The following is a 17,142-nucleotide window of genomic DNA, read 5'->3' on the forward strand; positions in this document are numbered from 1 at the left end:
AAATACCAAAATTATTATTGACACAAAATCCACTAATTCATTTTACAATAGATAAACTTTCCTGAAGAGAATGGGAGAGAAAAGGAATCAAAAGAATAGAAAATTGGTTTTTTGGGAAATAATTTAATAACATTTGAACAGTTGAAGTACAAATATGGAATAACTCATGGTATAATGTTTGAATATCATCAATTGAAAGTTCATTTAAAGGATAAATTGGGAAACAACTTGAGATTACCTGAAGGAAGCAGCTTTGAATATGTGATTACAAACATAATGATAATTAAAAGATTTATAACGAACATGTACATTAAGCTGCAAGATAAAGTGAATGAAGAAATAAACTATAAATCTAAGCTGAAGTGGGAAAAGGATTTAAACATAAAGATAAAAAATGAAGTATGGGAAAAGTTATGTTCTGGAACTATGAAGAATACAATACAAGGTTACGTACTATACAGTATAATTGGTTACACATGTTACTCCTCAAAATTTTTTTTTTTAATTGGTCTCAACATTATCAGATGTTTTCGCTGTGGGAAGGAAATGGGAACAACATTACATTCAACTTGGACATGTGCAAAGTGAATACGTTTTGGGAAGAAATCAGATCCTAAATAAAATTACCAAAAATAGCATACCAAAAAAATTGGAGATATTTATTTTAAATAACATAAGTAGTAAAGAATTAGGCCTCAAATTGGATAAAGCACAAAAAAAATTCATTATGATAGCCTTAGCAGTAGCAAAAAAAATGTATAATGTCAACTTGGAAAATGGAAGAGAGCCTGAGTATACAGCAATGGTATATGGAAATGAATAAATGTATTCCATTGGAAAAAATAACATGATTTAAAAAATAAAGTCACAATGTTTGAGTAAATTTGGGAACCATACATGGAACACATCAGAGTGAGCTTGCCTAGGACCTCCATTCCCTAGAATGAGAATGAAAATTATAAGAAGACAAAACGACTAGATTCAGTGTGTAATAAATAGACGACACTTTTTTCTTGTTTATTTTCCTTTGTGTGAAGATATTGTTTTATGGTTTTATTGTATTGCATATGTTGAATACCAATGGGTTTTGGGGGGGTGGGTATAGGGGAGGGAGGGAAAGGGGGATAAAAAGGGAAAAAAGGTCACTAAATTTAATGAGAAATGTTTGTACATATTTTGGTTTACATGATTCACAGTGTGAAAAATAAAAAAAATAAGATTGAAAGAATGCTGAGAAGATGTACTCTGAGTTACAGGGAAAGGTTAAACAGGTTAAGACTTTATTCCCTGGGGCATAGAAGTATGAGGGGAAATTTGATAGTTTTAAAATTGAGGGGTCTAGACACTAAATTGTACACAAGCTTTTTCTACTGAGAGTAGGTGAGATACAAACCAGAGGACATGGGTTAAGGGTGAATGAGGAAAAGTTTAGGGGAACTTCACGCAGAGATTGGTGGGAGTGTGGAACGAGTTTCCAGCTGAGGTGATGAATGTGGGCTCAATTTTAACATTTAAGAATTTCGACAGAAAAATAGTTTGGCAGAGACTAGAAGGGCCAAAAGGGCCTGTTTCTGTGCTTAATGTTCCATGTAACAGAGAAAGAGTTGTGGAGTGGTACCTAAGTAGGATATGTACTCCCTCACCTCTGTGCCCCGGTACTATTGGGGTTAGATTTTCAGTGCCGGTTAGAAAGCATTAAAATGGTGCACATCGGGCCTCACCCCCCCACTACGCCTTAGGAAGAAACAACACTGCAGCGTGTCTGTCCTCAACATAGAACCCCCTCCGCTGTTCACACACCTGACCCCAGAAGGACACCAATAGCCACAAAGAGCAGGAGGTACAGCCCGAGGGTCAGAGCCTTCATTAGGACAGAGGTCCGCAGGCTACTACAGGAGGGCATCATAGAGCAGAGCACCAGCCCCCTGAGAGCCAGGTGGTTGTAGTAAAGTCAGGAGAAAAACTGTGTATGATGGTGGATTACTGTGTGGAATGCAAACCACAATTTTGCCGGCCAGACAAAGCCACCCTGATAAAAGCTCCCAAACCTTTTGAGCGCCTCAGCCTCTATTTTAACTGCCCACTCCCATCCAATAATAGAAATGTCTTATTTCCTCAACATAATAGATCAATACTCCTGATTCCCCTTCGCAATCCCGTGTTCTGATGTATCAGCAACCACTGTTATAAAATGCCTCCAACCCATCTTCAGCATATTTGGGTATCCGAACTACATACACACAGACAGGGGAGCTGCATTCATGAGCGCAGAAGTACAGCAGTACCTGCACGAGAGAGGGATTGCTGCCAGCCGCACTACAAGTTAAAACCCCAGGGGGAATGGACAAGTTGAAAGGGAAAATGCCACTCTCTGGAAAATGGTCCTCTTGACTTTAAAAGCAAAAGACCTGCCTTTTACTAGATGGCAAGAAGTGTTGCCAGAAGCCCTACACTCTGTACGTTTTAACATGACCCCACATGAACATATCTTTTGTTTAACAAGAAAAGCCACGACGGGCACAGTGCTACCTAAATGGATGATGACACCGGGACCTGTTCTCCGGAAGCACTGCAGACCCCACAAAGCGGACCCGCTGGTGGATCAAGTGGAGTTGAGGCACGCGAACCCTCAGTACACCTTCGTCACATTCCCAGATGGAAGAGAAGACTCGGTGGCCACCAGGGATCTCGCGCCGGCCCGATGTGTGAACAACGCAGAGGAAACACAGATGTCTACGGATCAACAGGGAACGCAGCAGCATTCACTAGAACAGTCGTCCATCGAGTCACCCCAGAGGACTAGACCACCACCTGGAAATCAGGACCCTGGGTACGCCCGCCCCACAAAATATCACCACCCTAGACTTGATGGCAGGACCTAATCCCATACAAGAGGATTCCCAGCCCACGTGGCCAACCAGTATTTCTCACTCCCACACCTCCACCAAGAAAGGTCAAAAGGCAGACTGCACTTCCCACCCCTATACCATTACTGAGGAGGTCCAGAAGGCAACGGAAGCCACAAAAAATTTTGGACTTGTGAACTTACAAAGAAAGGAGGACGGGGTAGGGGTGGGATAACAATTTTTTAAGGGGGGGTGAATGTGGTGATATGTAATTCCACCACTAGGTCACCAGGGGTTATCCCGATGACCTTGTATATAAAGCAGTCCAGAGCTACAGTCTAGCCTTCCAGGTTTGTCTTGCAGAGAGACAAGACCTCTTAGTGAACATATTAGTTTATTAAAGCTGTCTTGTACTCGCACTGCTGGTGTGGTTATTGTCAGTACAATTTATATACAATTCATGTCCAACTAAAAGGCAGGTGTAGTTGGAGCTTATGTCTGTACCTATGGATGTAGGGGAGAGTATTGAGTGTTCTTTGGATGAGTAATTTTCCAAACTTTTATAGGATAATTACCAGGGAATAGAAAACAAATAGAATCTGCTGTTTGCACAACAGGATGTGGCAGAAGGGTGTATTGCAGCGGCAGTTTATATAACGCCATGGAGTCCTGAAAATTCTTGCACTAACAGCTGCTGTTGATGCAAGCTTCTGGGACGATGTGGTTTACAAAAAACTGAAGTTGCTCAATTGAAAAACTTGCAGAATTTACATTTTTAAAAATATTTCATTTAAAATGTTCTTCATACATTGCAGTAATCTGAATTAATATACAAATCACATAAGTTACACACATGATGGTATTCATCCCATCCCAAACCCCTTCTTCCCTCAAGATATTAAATATAACAGATATAATAGCTATATAAATGTAGAAAGAAAAGAGAGAAAATTTTCAGGATTGTACAGAGTGATGTCGTCTAGCACACATAAATAAAAATCTTACAGCAGAGAGGAGAATCTCACAGATCTAGAGGGATGGAAAGGACATTATTACGAATTTAAGCCTAATATTTGAGTATACAGGTGCCAAATTTGCAAAAGCATAGTGTATATATTTCTCAAGTTGTATGTAATATTTTTCCAAAGGAATATAACTTTGAATTTTTGCATATGCCATCTTGGCATACGTAAAAATATATCTTTTCCAAGCAAGTACAATGCATTTGCTCACTACCACTAATGCTAATTTAACAAATTTCAATTGATAAAGTAATAGTTTTAATTTGGGCCTTGTTCCTTCAAAGTTTCTTAATAAAAATAACTCCAGATTTTGTGGTAAAGCAACTCCTGTAATTTGTTCCAAAAATTTCATAAATCTATCCAAAAAGATCTTGAATTAGGTCAAAGCCAAGTGAATGCAATAAAGTTCCTACATCTTCACCCCACCTAAAACATTGATCTGATAATTCTGATTTCATTCTATTCAATTTCTCTGATGTAAGATGCAACTGTAGAAGAAAAACTTCTTAGTTGTGAATTCCCCACTCACTGCTGCATGTACAGTATGGAACTCTGATCGATAGTTCCAGACTGCTGAGTTGAAGGGAATTAATACATCTCCCCTGGATCACTTGATCTCTATTGCCCAGTCAACTTTCTGCTCAAATCCAACTGCCCGAGTTGCTGGACTCCAGGCGCATCTTTCAGATAAAATCACTGCTGAAGTCTGCAACATAACTGATGTAAAATAAATTATACTGAACTAATTTATAACTTACATTGAGATCCTTACATGGATCTCCCCATATTTGCCAATCAATTACAATATTCAGATCCATTTCCCACCTTTGTCTAGACTTATGAACTCCTCTTTAAAAGTTCCTACTTGTAATAAAGAGTACATGATAGAAGTAAACTTTTTAACAATTCCTCTTTATAAGGAGTTCTATTTCAGTACAACTAGGCAACAACATGATTGGTCCTAACTTATCCTTCAAATATGCTCTTAGTTGGAAATAACGAAAAAGATTGTTATGAGTCATACGATATTTATTCCTCTTGCTCAAATGACATTAATTGACCCCTTTCATAACAATCTTCCACATTTATAATCCCTTTATGAAACCAGCTATCCAGAAATTGATTATCCTTTGAAAAAGATGTGAGTATTTTTAATCAAAGCTATTTTGGGTGATGTATTTCCTCTTACACCAATTTCATCATTTATTTTATTTCATATATTAATCAAATGTTTCAATAATGGTGTATCTTTATCACCAACCATAAATTTTGATTCCCACTTATATATAAGTTCTTCTGCTTTTATCTCTCCTGTTTTTTTAAATTCTATTTTGACTCATGGCAATTTTCCCTTTCAAAAAAAGAAGCAAGAAATCTCATTTGAGCAGCTCGATAATAATTTTTAAAATTAGGAAGCTTTGACCTCTCAATGCAGAATTTGCATTGAAACGTAGCTATCTTATTAAATTGGCTAAAATGATATAAAATGAGAGCAAACATCCCATAGGAGTGTATATTACTTGTAACATGGGATTCAATCGGAAATGGGTTCACATTACATAAAATCACTATGCAAACTGTTTTCTAAGAATGGAATACAATCATTCTATAACATGAGGGCCACCTGCATTTCAAAATGAAAATATAAAAATTATAGATGCCTGAAATCAGAAGTAAAAACTAAAATGCTGGAACTATTTAGGACAGTGATTTTCAACTTTTTTCCCCCACTCACTTACCACCTTAAGTAATTTTTTTCCAATCTTTATTAATCATATTATAGGTAAACAATACACGAGAATAGGAGTACATAATCATGTCTTCTCTTCTCCCTCTTTGGCTTTGCTTCGCAGACGAAGATTAATGGAGGGGTAATGTCCACGTCAGCTGCAGGCTCATTTGTGGCTGACAAGTCCGATGCGGGACAGGCAGATATGGTTGCAGCAGTTGCAAGGGAAAATTGGTTGGTTGGGTGTTGGGTGTTTCCTCCTTTGTCTTTTGTCAGTGAGGTGGGCTCTGCGGTCTTCACCACTGATTTGGGATGTCACGCAACATCTGTAAAAAGAAATGCAATGAATGTTTTGGGTTGAAAACTCTTCATCAGAATGTTCAGGGAAGCATTAGGGTGTTTTTGACTCAATGTACCAGCATCTGAAGTCCGTTAATCTTCAGAAAAGCTCTGATAGCTTTAGCAGAGCTGAGCCAGGACTTTGCAGGTTTCTAAGGGAGTTTGTGGGCAGAACTTGTCCTGGACTAACAATCTCACCAAATGACACTGCTTGAAATCAAGCTTCAAACCACTTTGAGGAATACAACAGGAATTGTGCAACAAGTGTCTGGTGTTCCCTTATGAGTTATATTTCAATAGTGGAAATGTTTTAAATAAAAGCCCATTGGCTTTCTTTAATCTTCCTGATACAGATCTTTGCATTTAACTTTCAGGTTGCTATCTTTTGTTAACTTGGAGGCTTTTAATGGGGTGACTAGGTGGAATCTTTGCTTTAACCATGCAGTTCTCTTGCAATTTTCCAGCTGTTGAATGCGTTGCAGTTGCTTGTAAGTTTAGCAAGTGGGATTATGATGTGAACCTGCAAGATACAGCGCCATTTTTGTTTTTGAAAATGCGAATATGAAAATTTTAACTTTGGTCTCTTTGGTTTGCTTCAGTTTACAGAGGAGAAGTTTGGTCAAGCTGAGAAGACAGAGTTGGATGCCCATTTGGAGAATCTGCTGGGCAAAGCAGAAAGCACAAAACTATGGACTGAAAAAATAATGAAGCAGACTGAAGTGTTGTTGCAACCAAACCCAAGTAACGAATTTAATTTTGTGTATCGTCCTTAAGAGACCAAACGATTTGGGCTTTTGATAGTGACCTATTTAAATAAATAAAATCCAGTTAGAATTGAAGTTGATAGAATGTTTGGAAGTTGCAACAAAAAAAATGGAGCATATAAATTAGATGTTGTAATTGAGGTAAATGAACAGTGCATAATGGATTTCCAATATGCTGATAATTTGATAACATCAAATCAATTGTACACAATTTGACCAGCTGAATTTCTCCAGCATTTTTTTTACTTCAACCACGATGACTGCAGACTTTCTTGTTTTACTTCTTAAATATAGTAACTCTCTAGTTCTAACAGTAAGTTTCAGTGTCATCCACCACTCTGAGTTTAATCCTCCAATATTAAACCTGTGCCCTCTTGTTTTTATTTCCCCTACCAGAGGAAAAAGATTTTGACTATACCCCCTCTCTGTGCCTCACGAAATCTTGTATACTTCTGTCTGCTTCCTTCACTTCAAGTTCAGCATATCGAATTACATCTCATAACTACAATCCTCTAATCCAGGCAACATTCCAGTGAATCTTCTCTGTACTTGGTCTGATTATAGTTATGTCCTTCCAATGGTGTGGTGACAAGAACTCTGCACAATATTTGGTGTGAGCTCTTGTATTCTATGTCCAACTTGTATGATATATGGCCCAATTGACCTGCATGGCCACTTTCAGGAAAGTATGGATTTGGAGCCCTGTTTTTTATATCTATCCAAATTCTTCAGTGCCCTAATCATTTACTGTATGAGTCCTACCCTATTTGATTGCCCAAAATGCATCACCTTTCACTCCAAATTAAATTTCAACCATACCAGCCCCCCCCCCCCCCCAAAGCTTTCTAACTAATCTAAAGTAAAGCAACCCTTATGAGATGGTGTTAACAATACGGTTGAGTTCACTTTGAATTTGGAAAACAAGAGGTTAGAGTCTGATGTGTCAGTATTTCAATGGAGAAAAGGAAGTTGCAGTCGCACAAAGTTGATGGGGTGGGGAGAGGAGACACACGAATGGAGAAGACAGCAGATCAACGATGTCTGGAATTTATGAGCAAGATGAGCAAAGTGTTAAACAGGTGCAATACCAAAAGGAAAGAAAATTGTGAATAGTAAAATGAGACAATGGCTGATGAGGGAAGTTAAAGCTAAAGTAAAAGCAAAAGAGGGCATACAAGGAAGCAAAAATAAGTGGGAAGATAGAGGTCTGAAACTTTTAAACACTTAGCGAAGACAACTAAGAAAGAGATTAGGAAGGAAAAGATGAAAAGCTTTTTAAAATATATTGTTACGAGCCCAAAGGAGCAATAGACATTCACCAAGACAAGTATTTACTTAAACAAAAGTTGTTTTTAATCAACTTTAAACATGAAAATAGAATCAAACTTTAACTTATCTCTATACTTAACTAACCCAAATGAACCCCCTTCTAATTCTAAGCGTGTGTGTGTAAATTTAAGAAAAGTTCTTTGGTTCACATTTCAATCTCACTTCTCCTTCATCCAAGTTCTCTGGATGCAGGCAATTCTTATACTCTGCACAGAATTTAACTTGTATAAAGATCACCAGGCTCTGGTGCTTGAAAGGTAAATGTTTACCGCTCAGGAATGTTCTCGTAGGGTTTGCAGAGAGAGATATTTTTTGTTCCAGGATTTCCACAACTGAGATACCACCATTAGTCACCTCAATGTCTCGCTGATGAAACTTGCCCCATCAGGGTTCTCCAGATGATAACCTCCTTCCTTCAGGCTACAACAGAGTTCCTTTCTGTTTCCCTTATTCCAAGAGAAACATCAGACAGATAGCACTTTCAGCCATCCGACGCTCTGGAGCTTCCTGTTTCCAACTAGCTTTTCCTGGCTTGTTTCAGCCTCTTTCAGTGTCACCCACACTAGCTGAGAGAGCTTGTTGAACTAGTCTCTCTCTCACTCCAACTGAGACTGCCAGAAAGCCCATGTGACTCTCACTTGCAAAAACCCCCACCTTCTTCAGCAAACCACAGGAGTTCTCCTCTCTTGGTCAAGCTTTTGTCTTAGGTAAACAAAACCCAGGAGTGACCCTTCTGTGAGCACTTTGCAGAAAGGTCAGAAGGCTTGTAGTATTCCAACCATCCAGCCAGTCTCCAATTCCAAATAATGGTCTATTCATTTCATGACATCATTTTAATTAGTACCAACTTGTGAAATGTGCATAAAAGTCTCCAAAGTTTCTACAATGTTCCTGAATATAAATTTTTCAGTCTTTCAAATAAATAAGATCTGTTTAAAATATGTGTATGTATGTAACCTACTCTAATTTTACCAAATTCTCCCCAATATTTATCCATTACAATATAAAGACTAAAAGAGTGACCGAAGTAGACTTAGCACCAATAGAAAATGATAGTGAGAAATTATAATGGGAGACAAATAGATGGCAAAGGAATTGAATGAATATTTTGGATCATTGTGGAAGACATTAGTAGCATACTAATCTCCTGACACTCTTGGAAGAGAGGGAAGTGAGAATGGTTAAGATTATGAGAGAAAATGTACTGGGAAGCTAAATGGTCTAAGGCACACATGTCAAACTCAGGCCCGCCGGCCAAATTTGGCCTGTAATATAATTATATATGGCCCGCAAGATCATATCAAATATGTATTAGAGCTGGCCCGCTGGCCGCCGCGCCAGTATAGCGCATGCACAGCTAATATTACAAATCCCAGAATGCTTTGCAAATGCGTTGGCGCCGGCCCGTCAGCCCGCTAATCGCCCCCACCTCCTCTCTTTACTTTCATTAGCACCTGTGACCTGTCGCCAAACTCACGTGTAATAAACCCCTTACGAAAAATGGCCAAACGAAAGACAGAAAACAGGACCTTTCAAGACAGGTGGGAGGCAAACTCTGACCCCAGAGTTTGATGAACTTGCATCTAAGAAGAGATGCCAAGTATCTGGTTTAGACCCAGGTGCATCAGAGTAAATCACATGTAGCAAGCTAAGCTTGGATTAATATTTTCTTTGGTTAACTTTGGACTGTTCATAGTTGAAAGATTGGATTTTCATTGAAGCAAGTTGTTATTTTTTTGACTTGCTGGGTTGTGAAAAAAAATGCATTTAAAAGGAGCTTAAAGGCTATAGAGAAATATTATTTATTGAATATTTTATTTCTCATTTGTTAATGCTTCTTCTGGAAATAGTTTATCCAAAACTATTATTAAACATTTATTTTAATAAGAAAAAGTTTAACATTACATGTTGAAAGAAGAGAAAACATGCAGATGTTGTTGAAATTTTTCAATAAATATTTAGTTTGGCCCACGACTTAGTCCAAATTTTTAATTTTGGCCCTCTGTGAATTTGAGTTTGACACCCCTGGTCTAAGGGTAGATGAATCTTCCAGATCCGATGGAATGCACCCTCTGGTTCGGAAGGAGATAGCTGTAGAAATTATGGAGGCATTGTTTATATTCTTCCAGGAATCGATGGAGTCTGGCATGGTTCCGGTGGAGTAGAGGATCGTGAATGTCACTCTGCTGTGTAAGAAGGGAGTGAGGCAGCAGAAAGGAAATTATAGACTTATTAGTCTGTGTCTCTGTGTCAGTAGTTGGGAAGCTGTTGAAATTGATTGTCAAGGATGAGATTATGGAATACCTGGAGGTACATGAAAAGATAGGCCCAAGTCAGCATGGTTTCCTTAAAGCAGTGGTTGTCAACCTTTTTCTTTCCACTCATATACCACTATAATTAATCCCTATGCTATCGGTGCTCTGTGATTAGTAAGGGATTGCTTCAGGTGGTATGTGAGTGGGAAGGAAAGGTTCAGAATCACTGCTCTAGACCCAACTGTTACTGAAATATTTTGCTTGAGAAAAATTGTCATTTGCCATTTCCTTTGGAGTTAAGAAACCTTGCACATAATGAATCATTTAGGTATGATTAAAACGGTGGTTTTCAAACCTTTTCTTTCTACCCACATACTTTACTAATCGAAGAGCAACTATGGCATAGGGAATACTTGAATTGGTATGTGGGTGGAAAGAAAAAGGTTAAGAACCACTGCCTTAAAGGAAAGAGATCATAAATAAGATAAAGGTGATTAAGTGGATGTGTATTTAGACTTGTTTTCTTTTTAAAATATTTGCATTGATGTTTATATTATGGAAAATTGAACAGTACAGCTATATATTGTCATGTATTATTTAAAGGATAAGAAAATAAAAAAAATCTTATTAAATAATCCTTGTAATTCAAGGTTAAAAGCGGAATCGAGTGACAGCAACCTGGAGATGGACAGCACAGCACCAAAGCTTCAGAATAACCCTAATTCTTTAGGTTATGATAATTGTCTGTAAATGGGCCCCATATCTTTAGAAAGTTATTATTTGAATCTTTTTTTTTTGAAGACTTTATTTAAAATTTTATAACATGAATACAATAGAGAATTACATTTAAAGAAAAAAAAAATTAAAATGGTATGATTACAAAATTACATCCGAAAACTACACAAAATAACCCCCCCCCCCGTTAATTGTAACACAATATTAATAGTCTAACTTAAAATTAGTCCAACCCTCCCCCCCACAAAAATAAAGAGTGAAAAGTTAATAAAATTAACAATATTATATATGGGAAAAAAATACCCACTTACAAAAAAAGAGATAAAACTTAACCTAAAAAAAATTCTAACAACAAAAAAAATTGTCAATACTAAAATATCACACTTAAACATATATTTAAATCAAACTTAAATGCATATAATTAGCAAACGGAGTCCACTTTAACTTATAAAAAGACATCTTATCCCGAATTGAAAAAGATATCCTTTCCATCGTCAAACAAAATTTCATTTCCAAATACCACTTATCTAAAGTTAGTATATTTCTATCTTTCCAAGTAAGTGCTATACATTTCTTAGCCACGACTAAAGCTAAATAGATAAATGAAATCTGATAATCCTCTAAACCTAAATCAATTAATGATTGCATGTTCCCTAATAAAAATATCGGGATCTAATACAAGATGGATATTATATAAACTGTTAAAAATAGATTGAATACCTTTCCAAAACTGTTGCAATCGATCACAAAGCCAAACAGTATGCAAAAAAGTATTGGCCGTCTCATCACATCGAAAACAAGAATCCAACTTACTAAGACCAATTTTTTTAAATTTCTCCGGCGTTAAATATAGCTGATGAATAAAATTATAATTAATCATCGCTAGTCTAGCATTAATTAATTTCCGAATACTATTCTGACAAATTTCCATCCAAGCTTCTTCAGCTATTTTATGTCCTAAATCTTTTTCCCATTTCAACTTATCTTTATCCCAGTCTTTTTTACTATCAATTTCTTGTAAAATACAATACAAATCAGATATATATCCCTTTTTTGGTATTGAAAGTACATATTCTTCAAAACCAGATTCAGGCAATAAAATCATATGTCGACCACATAACTGTTTTACAAAAGATGTTAATTAATAATATACAAATATAGAATTTGCACTAATACCATATTTCCTTTGTAATTCGTCAAAGGAACAAAAACAACCCTCAGAAAAACAATCAGATAAATTTTTTATTCCCTTCTTTTCCCATTGTTTCAAAGTGGCATTGGAGACCATAAAAGGAACAAGTTGATTATTATATAATGGCATTCTTCCAGAATATATATTTTTAAGTCCCAATTTTTTAAGTTTACTTGTCCATAAATTCAATAAATGTTTCAATATTGGTACATCATAAGTTCGTAATAAATTTTTATTCTATCGAAACAGAAACTCATGAGGAAATGTTTCTAAAATAACTGCCATTTCTATCTTTACCCAACTAGGTGGGTCGTCCATATTCATTAATGCACTAAGAAATTTGAATTGAGCTGCTTCATAATAATGCTGAAAATTCGGTAATCTTAAACCTCCAAATTGAAAATCCCACATCAATTTTCTCATTGCTACTCTCGGAAATTTATTATTTGAATCTTTAATGGCAAATATGATTTTTTTCTAAACTTAAACTATGCATAATATCATTTAACCATTGTGTATGAATAGATGGAGCATTGTCTTTCCATTTAATCAAAATTGCACGTTTGGCTATCAATAAAGTAAAAGATGAAATTCAGTTTTGAATTGGAGTCAGTAAAACATTATCTTGAAATGTTCCGAATAGAGCAATTAATGGGCATGTGAATTTTCAATTTTTCTGTGGATTTCCAAGTTTTAAAAATCCACCTCTGCCTTTTATCAGTGCCCTCTCTGAATCCCTCTGCTCATTCCATGCAGTGCTAGGATTTTGCTCTGCCGACGTTGGCTGCCAAGTTTCCTCCAGTATAGCAATGGCGACGCATCACTATGCACTCTCCCTCGCTTGCAAAGAATTTCTGATGTGTTGCAATGCCATGCTGTTTATGCCAGCGGCACTCCCTCATGTTTTTAATCCATATCTTGAAAACCACGTGTGAAGAAATGTTTGGGCAAGACTAATTGCTTTTAAGGTTAGCTGAAAAAAATCCAGAGTAATATATAAACATCAGTGCAAAGAAATTGTTATGGATTGGCCAGGGCTCTGCCTGGTGATTGAGGACTGATTGAGCAGGGCACTGCCTGAGGATTGGGTGCAGAGATACTACTTTGGGATTGGATGCAAGGTGGGCAAGGGCACTGCTTGGCATGTTAGGTGCTAGTTATGGGCAAGTACTGCTTGGGGTCAGGAGAACCAGACACTGGTTTGAGCATAGGTCAAGCAGGTACTGCCTGGTGATCTGGAAGGGGTTTGGAGTCTGGGTACAGATGATAGTGTCTGTCTGATATGCTGTGCTCACTGTTTTTAAAAAAAATGATTTTGTTTAAAATGACTAATTTTTTTAATGGCTTGAAACTGGTAATTTTGTGAACCAAAGAAAATTCACCAATTTTACATTTGTCACAGAGGATTTATAACTGGATAAAAATGAGACAATTTATCTTTAGACATATGTACTCAATGAACCACTTTAAATTCCAACAGTGTCGTGTATAAAAGGAGGTTGTATTAATCAGATTACAAGTAGAATCCCACACCTCATCTGAGAATGAAAGATTCAGATCCTGTTCCCAATTGTTCTTGATTTTAACTAACGAGGCTATCCTTAAATCAAGCAAATTATTATAAATAAGAGAATTAAACCTTTGTGAGAAAGTTGTAAATCACAAAGTATGTTTGCTTCGGGAATTTGTGGAAATTCAGGGATCTGAGATTGAACAAAATGTCTAACTTATAAATATCTAAAAAAAATGAGTGATAAGTTAAATTTTACCACAAATTGTTCAAAGGAGGCAAATTGTTTTGAATAAAAAGGTCTTTAAAACATTTTATACTCAGTCTGTGCCAGTCATTAAAGTTGAAAAAGATGAATAGATATAATAGGGCTGGCAAGAGAAAAACTCTGAAATCCAAAAAAAATCTTCTAAATTGTGCCCATATTCTCAAACTATGTCTAATTATTGGATTATCAGTTAATTTATATAAAGAGGAGGATTTAAAAAAAAAGCATAAAATTGCCAACATAGAAGTAATTGTAGTAAAATTCACTCCCATTTCTACTCATGGGAGTGGTCAAGTAGATTATCAAAGTGTTATAAAAGAAGCAAATTACTTATATTGACCCCCCCCCCCATAACAAAATCCACTTTAAATGGCAATCCACCATTCCTTTTAGATATTTGAAGATGAGCTTTATTTAAGTGGGGTTGTTTTCCTTATTTAGACTTTCGAAAGGCTGTCAAAAGTGCCACACATGAGGCTGCTAAACAGCATGAGAGCCCATGGAATTACAGGAAAGATACTAGCATGGATAGAGCATTGGCTGATCAGCAGGAAACAAGGGTTCCTATTCTGGTGGGCTACTGGCTGCCATTGGTGTTCCACAGGGGTCTGTGTTGGGGCTGCTTCTTTTTCCATTGTATATGAATGATTTGGATTATGGAATTGGTGGCTTTGTTTAAATTTGCAGATGATACCAAAATAGGGCAGGTGGTGCTGAGGATACTGAAAGGCTGCAGAGAGACTTGGATAGATTAGGAGAATGGACAAAGAGGTAGCAAATTAAATACAATGTTGGAAAGTGTTCAGTCATGCACTGTGGTAGAATAAATAGATGGGCAAACTATTATTTAAATGGGGAGAAAATTCAAAGTTTTGAGATGCAAAGGGACTTGGGAGTTCTCATGCAGGATACCCGAAAGGTCAACTTCGGATTGAGTTGGAGGTGAAAGTGGTGAATGCAATGTGGCATTCATAGAGGGATAGCATACAAGAGCAGGGGTGTAACGTTGATGCTCTATAAAGCACTGTGTACAGTTTTGGGTGCCGTATTTGAGAAAAAAATGTGCTGGCGTTGGTGAGGGTTCAGAAATGATTTACTGGAGTGATACCAGGAATGAAAGGGTTAGTGTATGAGGAACAATTGTCGACTCTTTGACTGTACTAGTTGGAGTACAGAAGGATAAGGGGGACCTCAGAGACATTTCAAATGCTGGAAGGCCTGGACGGAGTACATATGGCAAAGATGTTTCCCATGGTAGAGGATTCTAGGACAAGAGAGCATAATTCAGGATAAAAGGGTGTCAATTTAAAACAGATGGAAAAATTTCTTTAGTCAGAGGGTTGTGAATCTGTGGAACCAAGGTCGTTGGGTGTATGGTCGTTGGGTGTATTTAAGGCAGAGATTGATAGGTATTTGATTAGTTAGGGAATCAAGGGTTATGGGGTAAAAGCTGGGGAATGGGGCTGAGAGGGTGAATCGATGAGCTCATGATTAGAATGGTGGAACAGACTGTATTGCTCCTATATCTTGTGATCTATATCCTGCTGGAGACTTGGACAACCTTCTTTTATTCTTGATGCCATCAATTTTTGTCATCCAGGCATGTTAATCATTCCCCCAACATTCACATCAAAGTTGTTGATGTAGATCACAAAGAGCAAAGGTCCCAGCAACAATATCTTTAGTTTACCAGAAGTCGTACACTTCTTGTCGGACCGCCACTACTCTTTGCTCCGTATCATCAAGCCAGTTTTGAACTAATTAACCAGTTTTGAAGGTTCCTTTTATCGTCATGTAATTCAAAAACTGTAATATACACTGTAGTTTTCAACTTTTGCCTGCCATAAATGCAAACAGAGTTACCATTGCTTACTATGTACCTTATCTTTCTGGACAAGCCTATCCCTGTAAAACCTTGTCAGGTGCCTTATTAAAGTCCATCTGTAATCCTGCCTTCATTGATCTCCATCTTGAAAAAAACTTAATAAATTAGTAACACAGTATTTCTCGCTACAAAACCCTTATCAGTCTCTGCTTTTCTAATAGTTTTCTACCACTGATATAGGGTTCACCTGTCTTTAGTTTCCTCGGTTATATCTGTTCCTTAAAGGAATAAAGGAACAAAGGTAGCTCTCCTTCATCCTTCTGACAACTTACCAATAGCTAACACAAATCCAAAAAAAAACTGTACCCTCTTCCCTAATTTCCCACACCAGGCTGGGATAGATTTCATCCATCACTGGAGATTTATCTATCCTTGTGCTATCCAAGATATCGAACACCTCAATTTTCTTGATATCTATATACTTTAGATAATACTCGCATTTCAGGCCTAACTTGCATCCCCTGGCACCGCATAAAGATCACCCCTTTAGTTCTGAAGGGGACTTACTTTTTCCATAGCTACCCCCTTGATCTTAATGTAGAATAATTTGAGATTCTCCTTAATCAAGTATATTTCATAGCCTCCTTTTGCACTAAGAATTTTCTCTTGACCACTCTCCTATACCTTCTATATTCCTTAAGTAACTTGTTAGGTTATAGTTGCCAGTACCTGGCAGATACTTTGAATAATCTTTGTTATCTGAGGTTCCTTAATCTTGTCATCTTTGTCTTTCATCCTTCCCAAAACATGCTGGTCATGAACTCTCACTAAATCCCTTTTTAAAGAGACTCACCTGTCAGCTATCGTTTACCTACAAGTGTCTGTTTCCAATCGACTTTCACAGAGTTCTCTCTTGCACTATTAAAATCTGCATTATCCTTCCCCAGTTTGGTATCTCCACTTGTGAGCCAACCTTTCCTTTACCACCTTGAAACTTTTTAAACTTGTGGTCACTGTTTCTAAAATGTTTCACATCCTGTTTAGTTTAATTTCCTAATAAGAGGTCGGTCCCTTCTGTGATGGGATTATCTACATGTCTCAAAACTCTCTTGGATGCACTTAAATTTCTTCCCAATCTAAGGCAACCCCGTCAATATTGGGAAAGTTAAAGTCTCATTACTATAACCTTCTTGCTTTTGCACCTTTCTATAGTTTGCTTACATACCTGTTAACACTAATTCCTGTTCTCTATTGAAGCTGACAGTATAATCCCAACGTGAATTTTGTTTACCCCCCCCCCCCCCTATTCTGAACTTCTACCCATATTC

The 17,142-nt window shown here is 37.1% G+C and overlaps 1 protein-coding gene across 7 annotated transcripts in view; it reads left to right on the plus strand.

Annotated features, from left to right (window-relative positions):
- LOC138763982 (endophilin-B1-like) overlaps positions 1-17,142 on the plus strand; it is a 92,996-nt gene that overhangs the window by 24,874 nt on the left and 50,980 nt on the right. For all 7 annotated transcript variants that reach the window (XM_069939100.1, XM_069939103.1, XM_069939102.1 and 4 more), the window contains exon 2: positions 6,536-6,677. In XM_069939100.1, coding sequence (XP_069795201.1) covers positions 6,536-6,677 — 142 coding nt within the window. The remainder of the gene's footprint in view (positions 1-6,535; positions 6,678-17,142) is intronic.

The sequence above is a fragment of the Narcine bancroftii genome, chromosome 5 (assembly GCF_036971445.1).
Source record: "Narcine bancroftii isolate sNarBan1 chromosome 5, sNarBan1.hap1, whole genome shotgun sequence".
NCBI lineage: Eukaryota > Metazoa > Chordata > Chondrichthyes > Torpediniformes > Narcinidae > Narcine > Narcine bancroftii.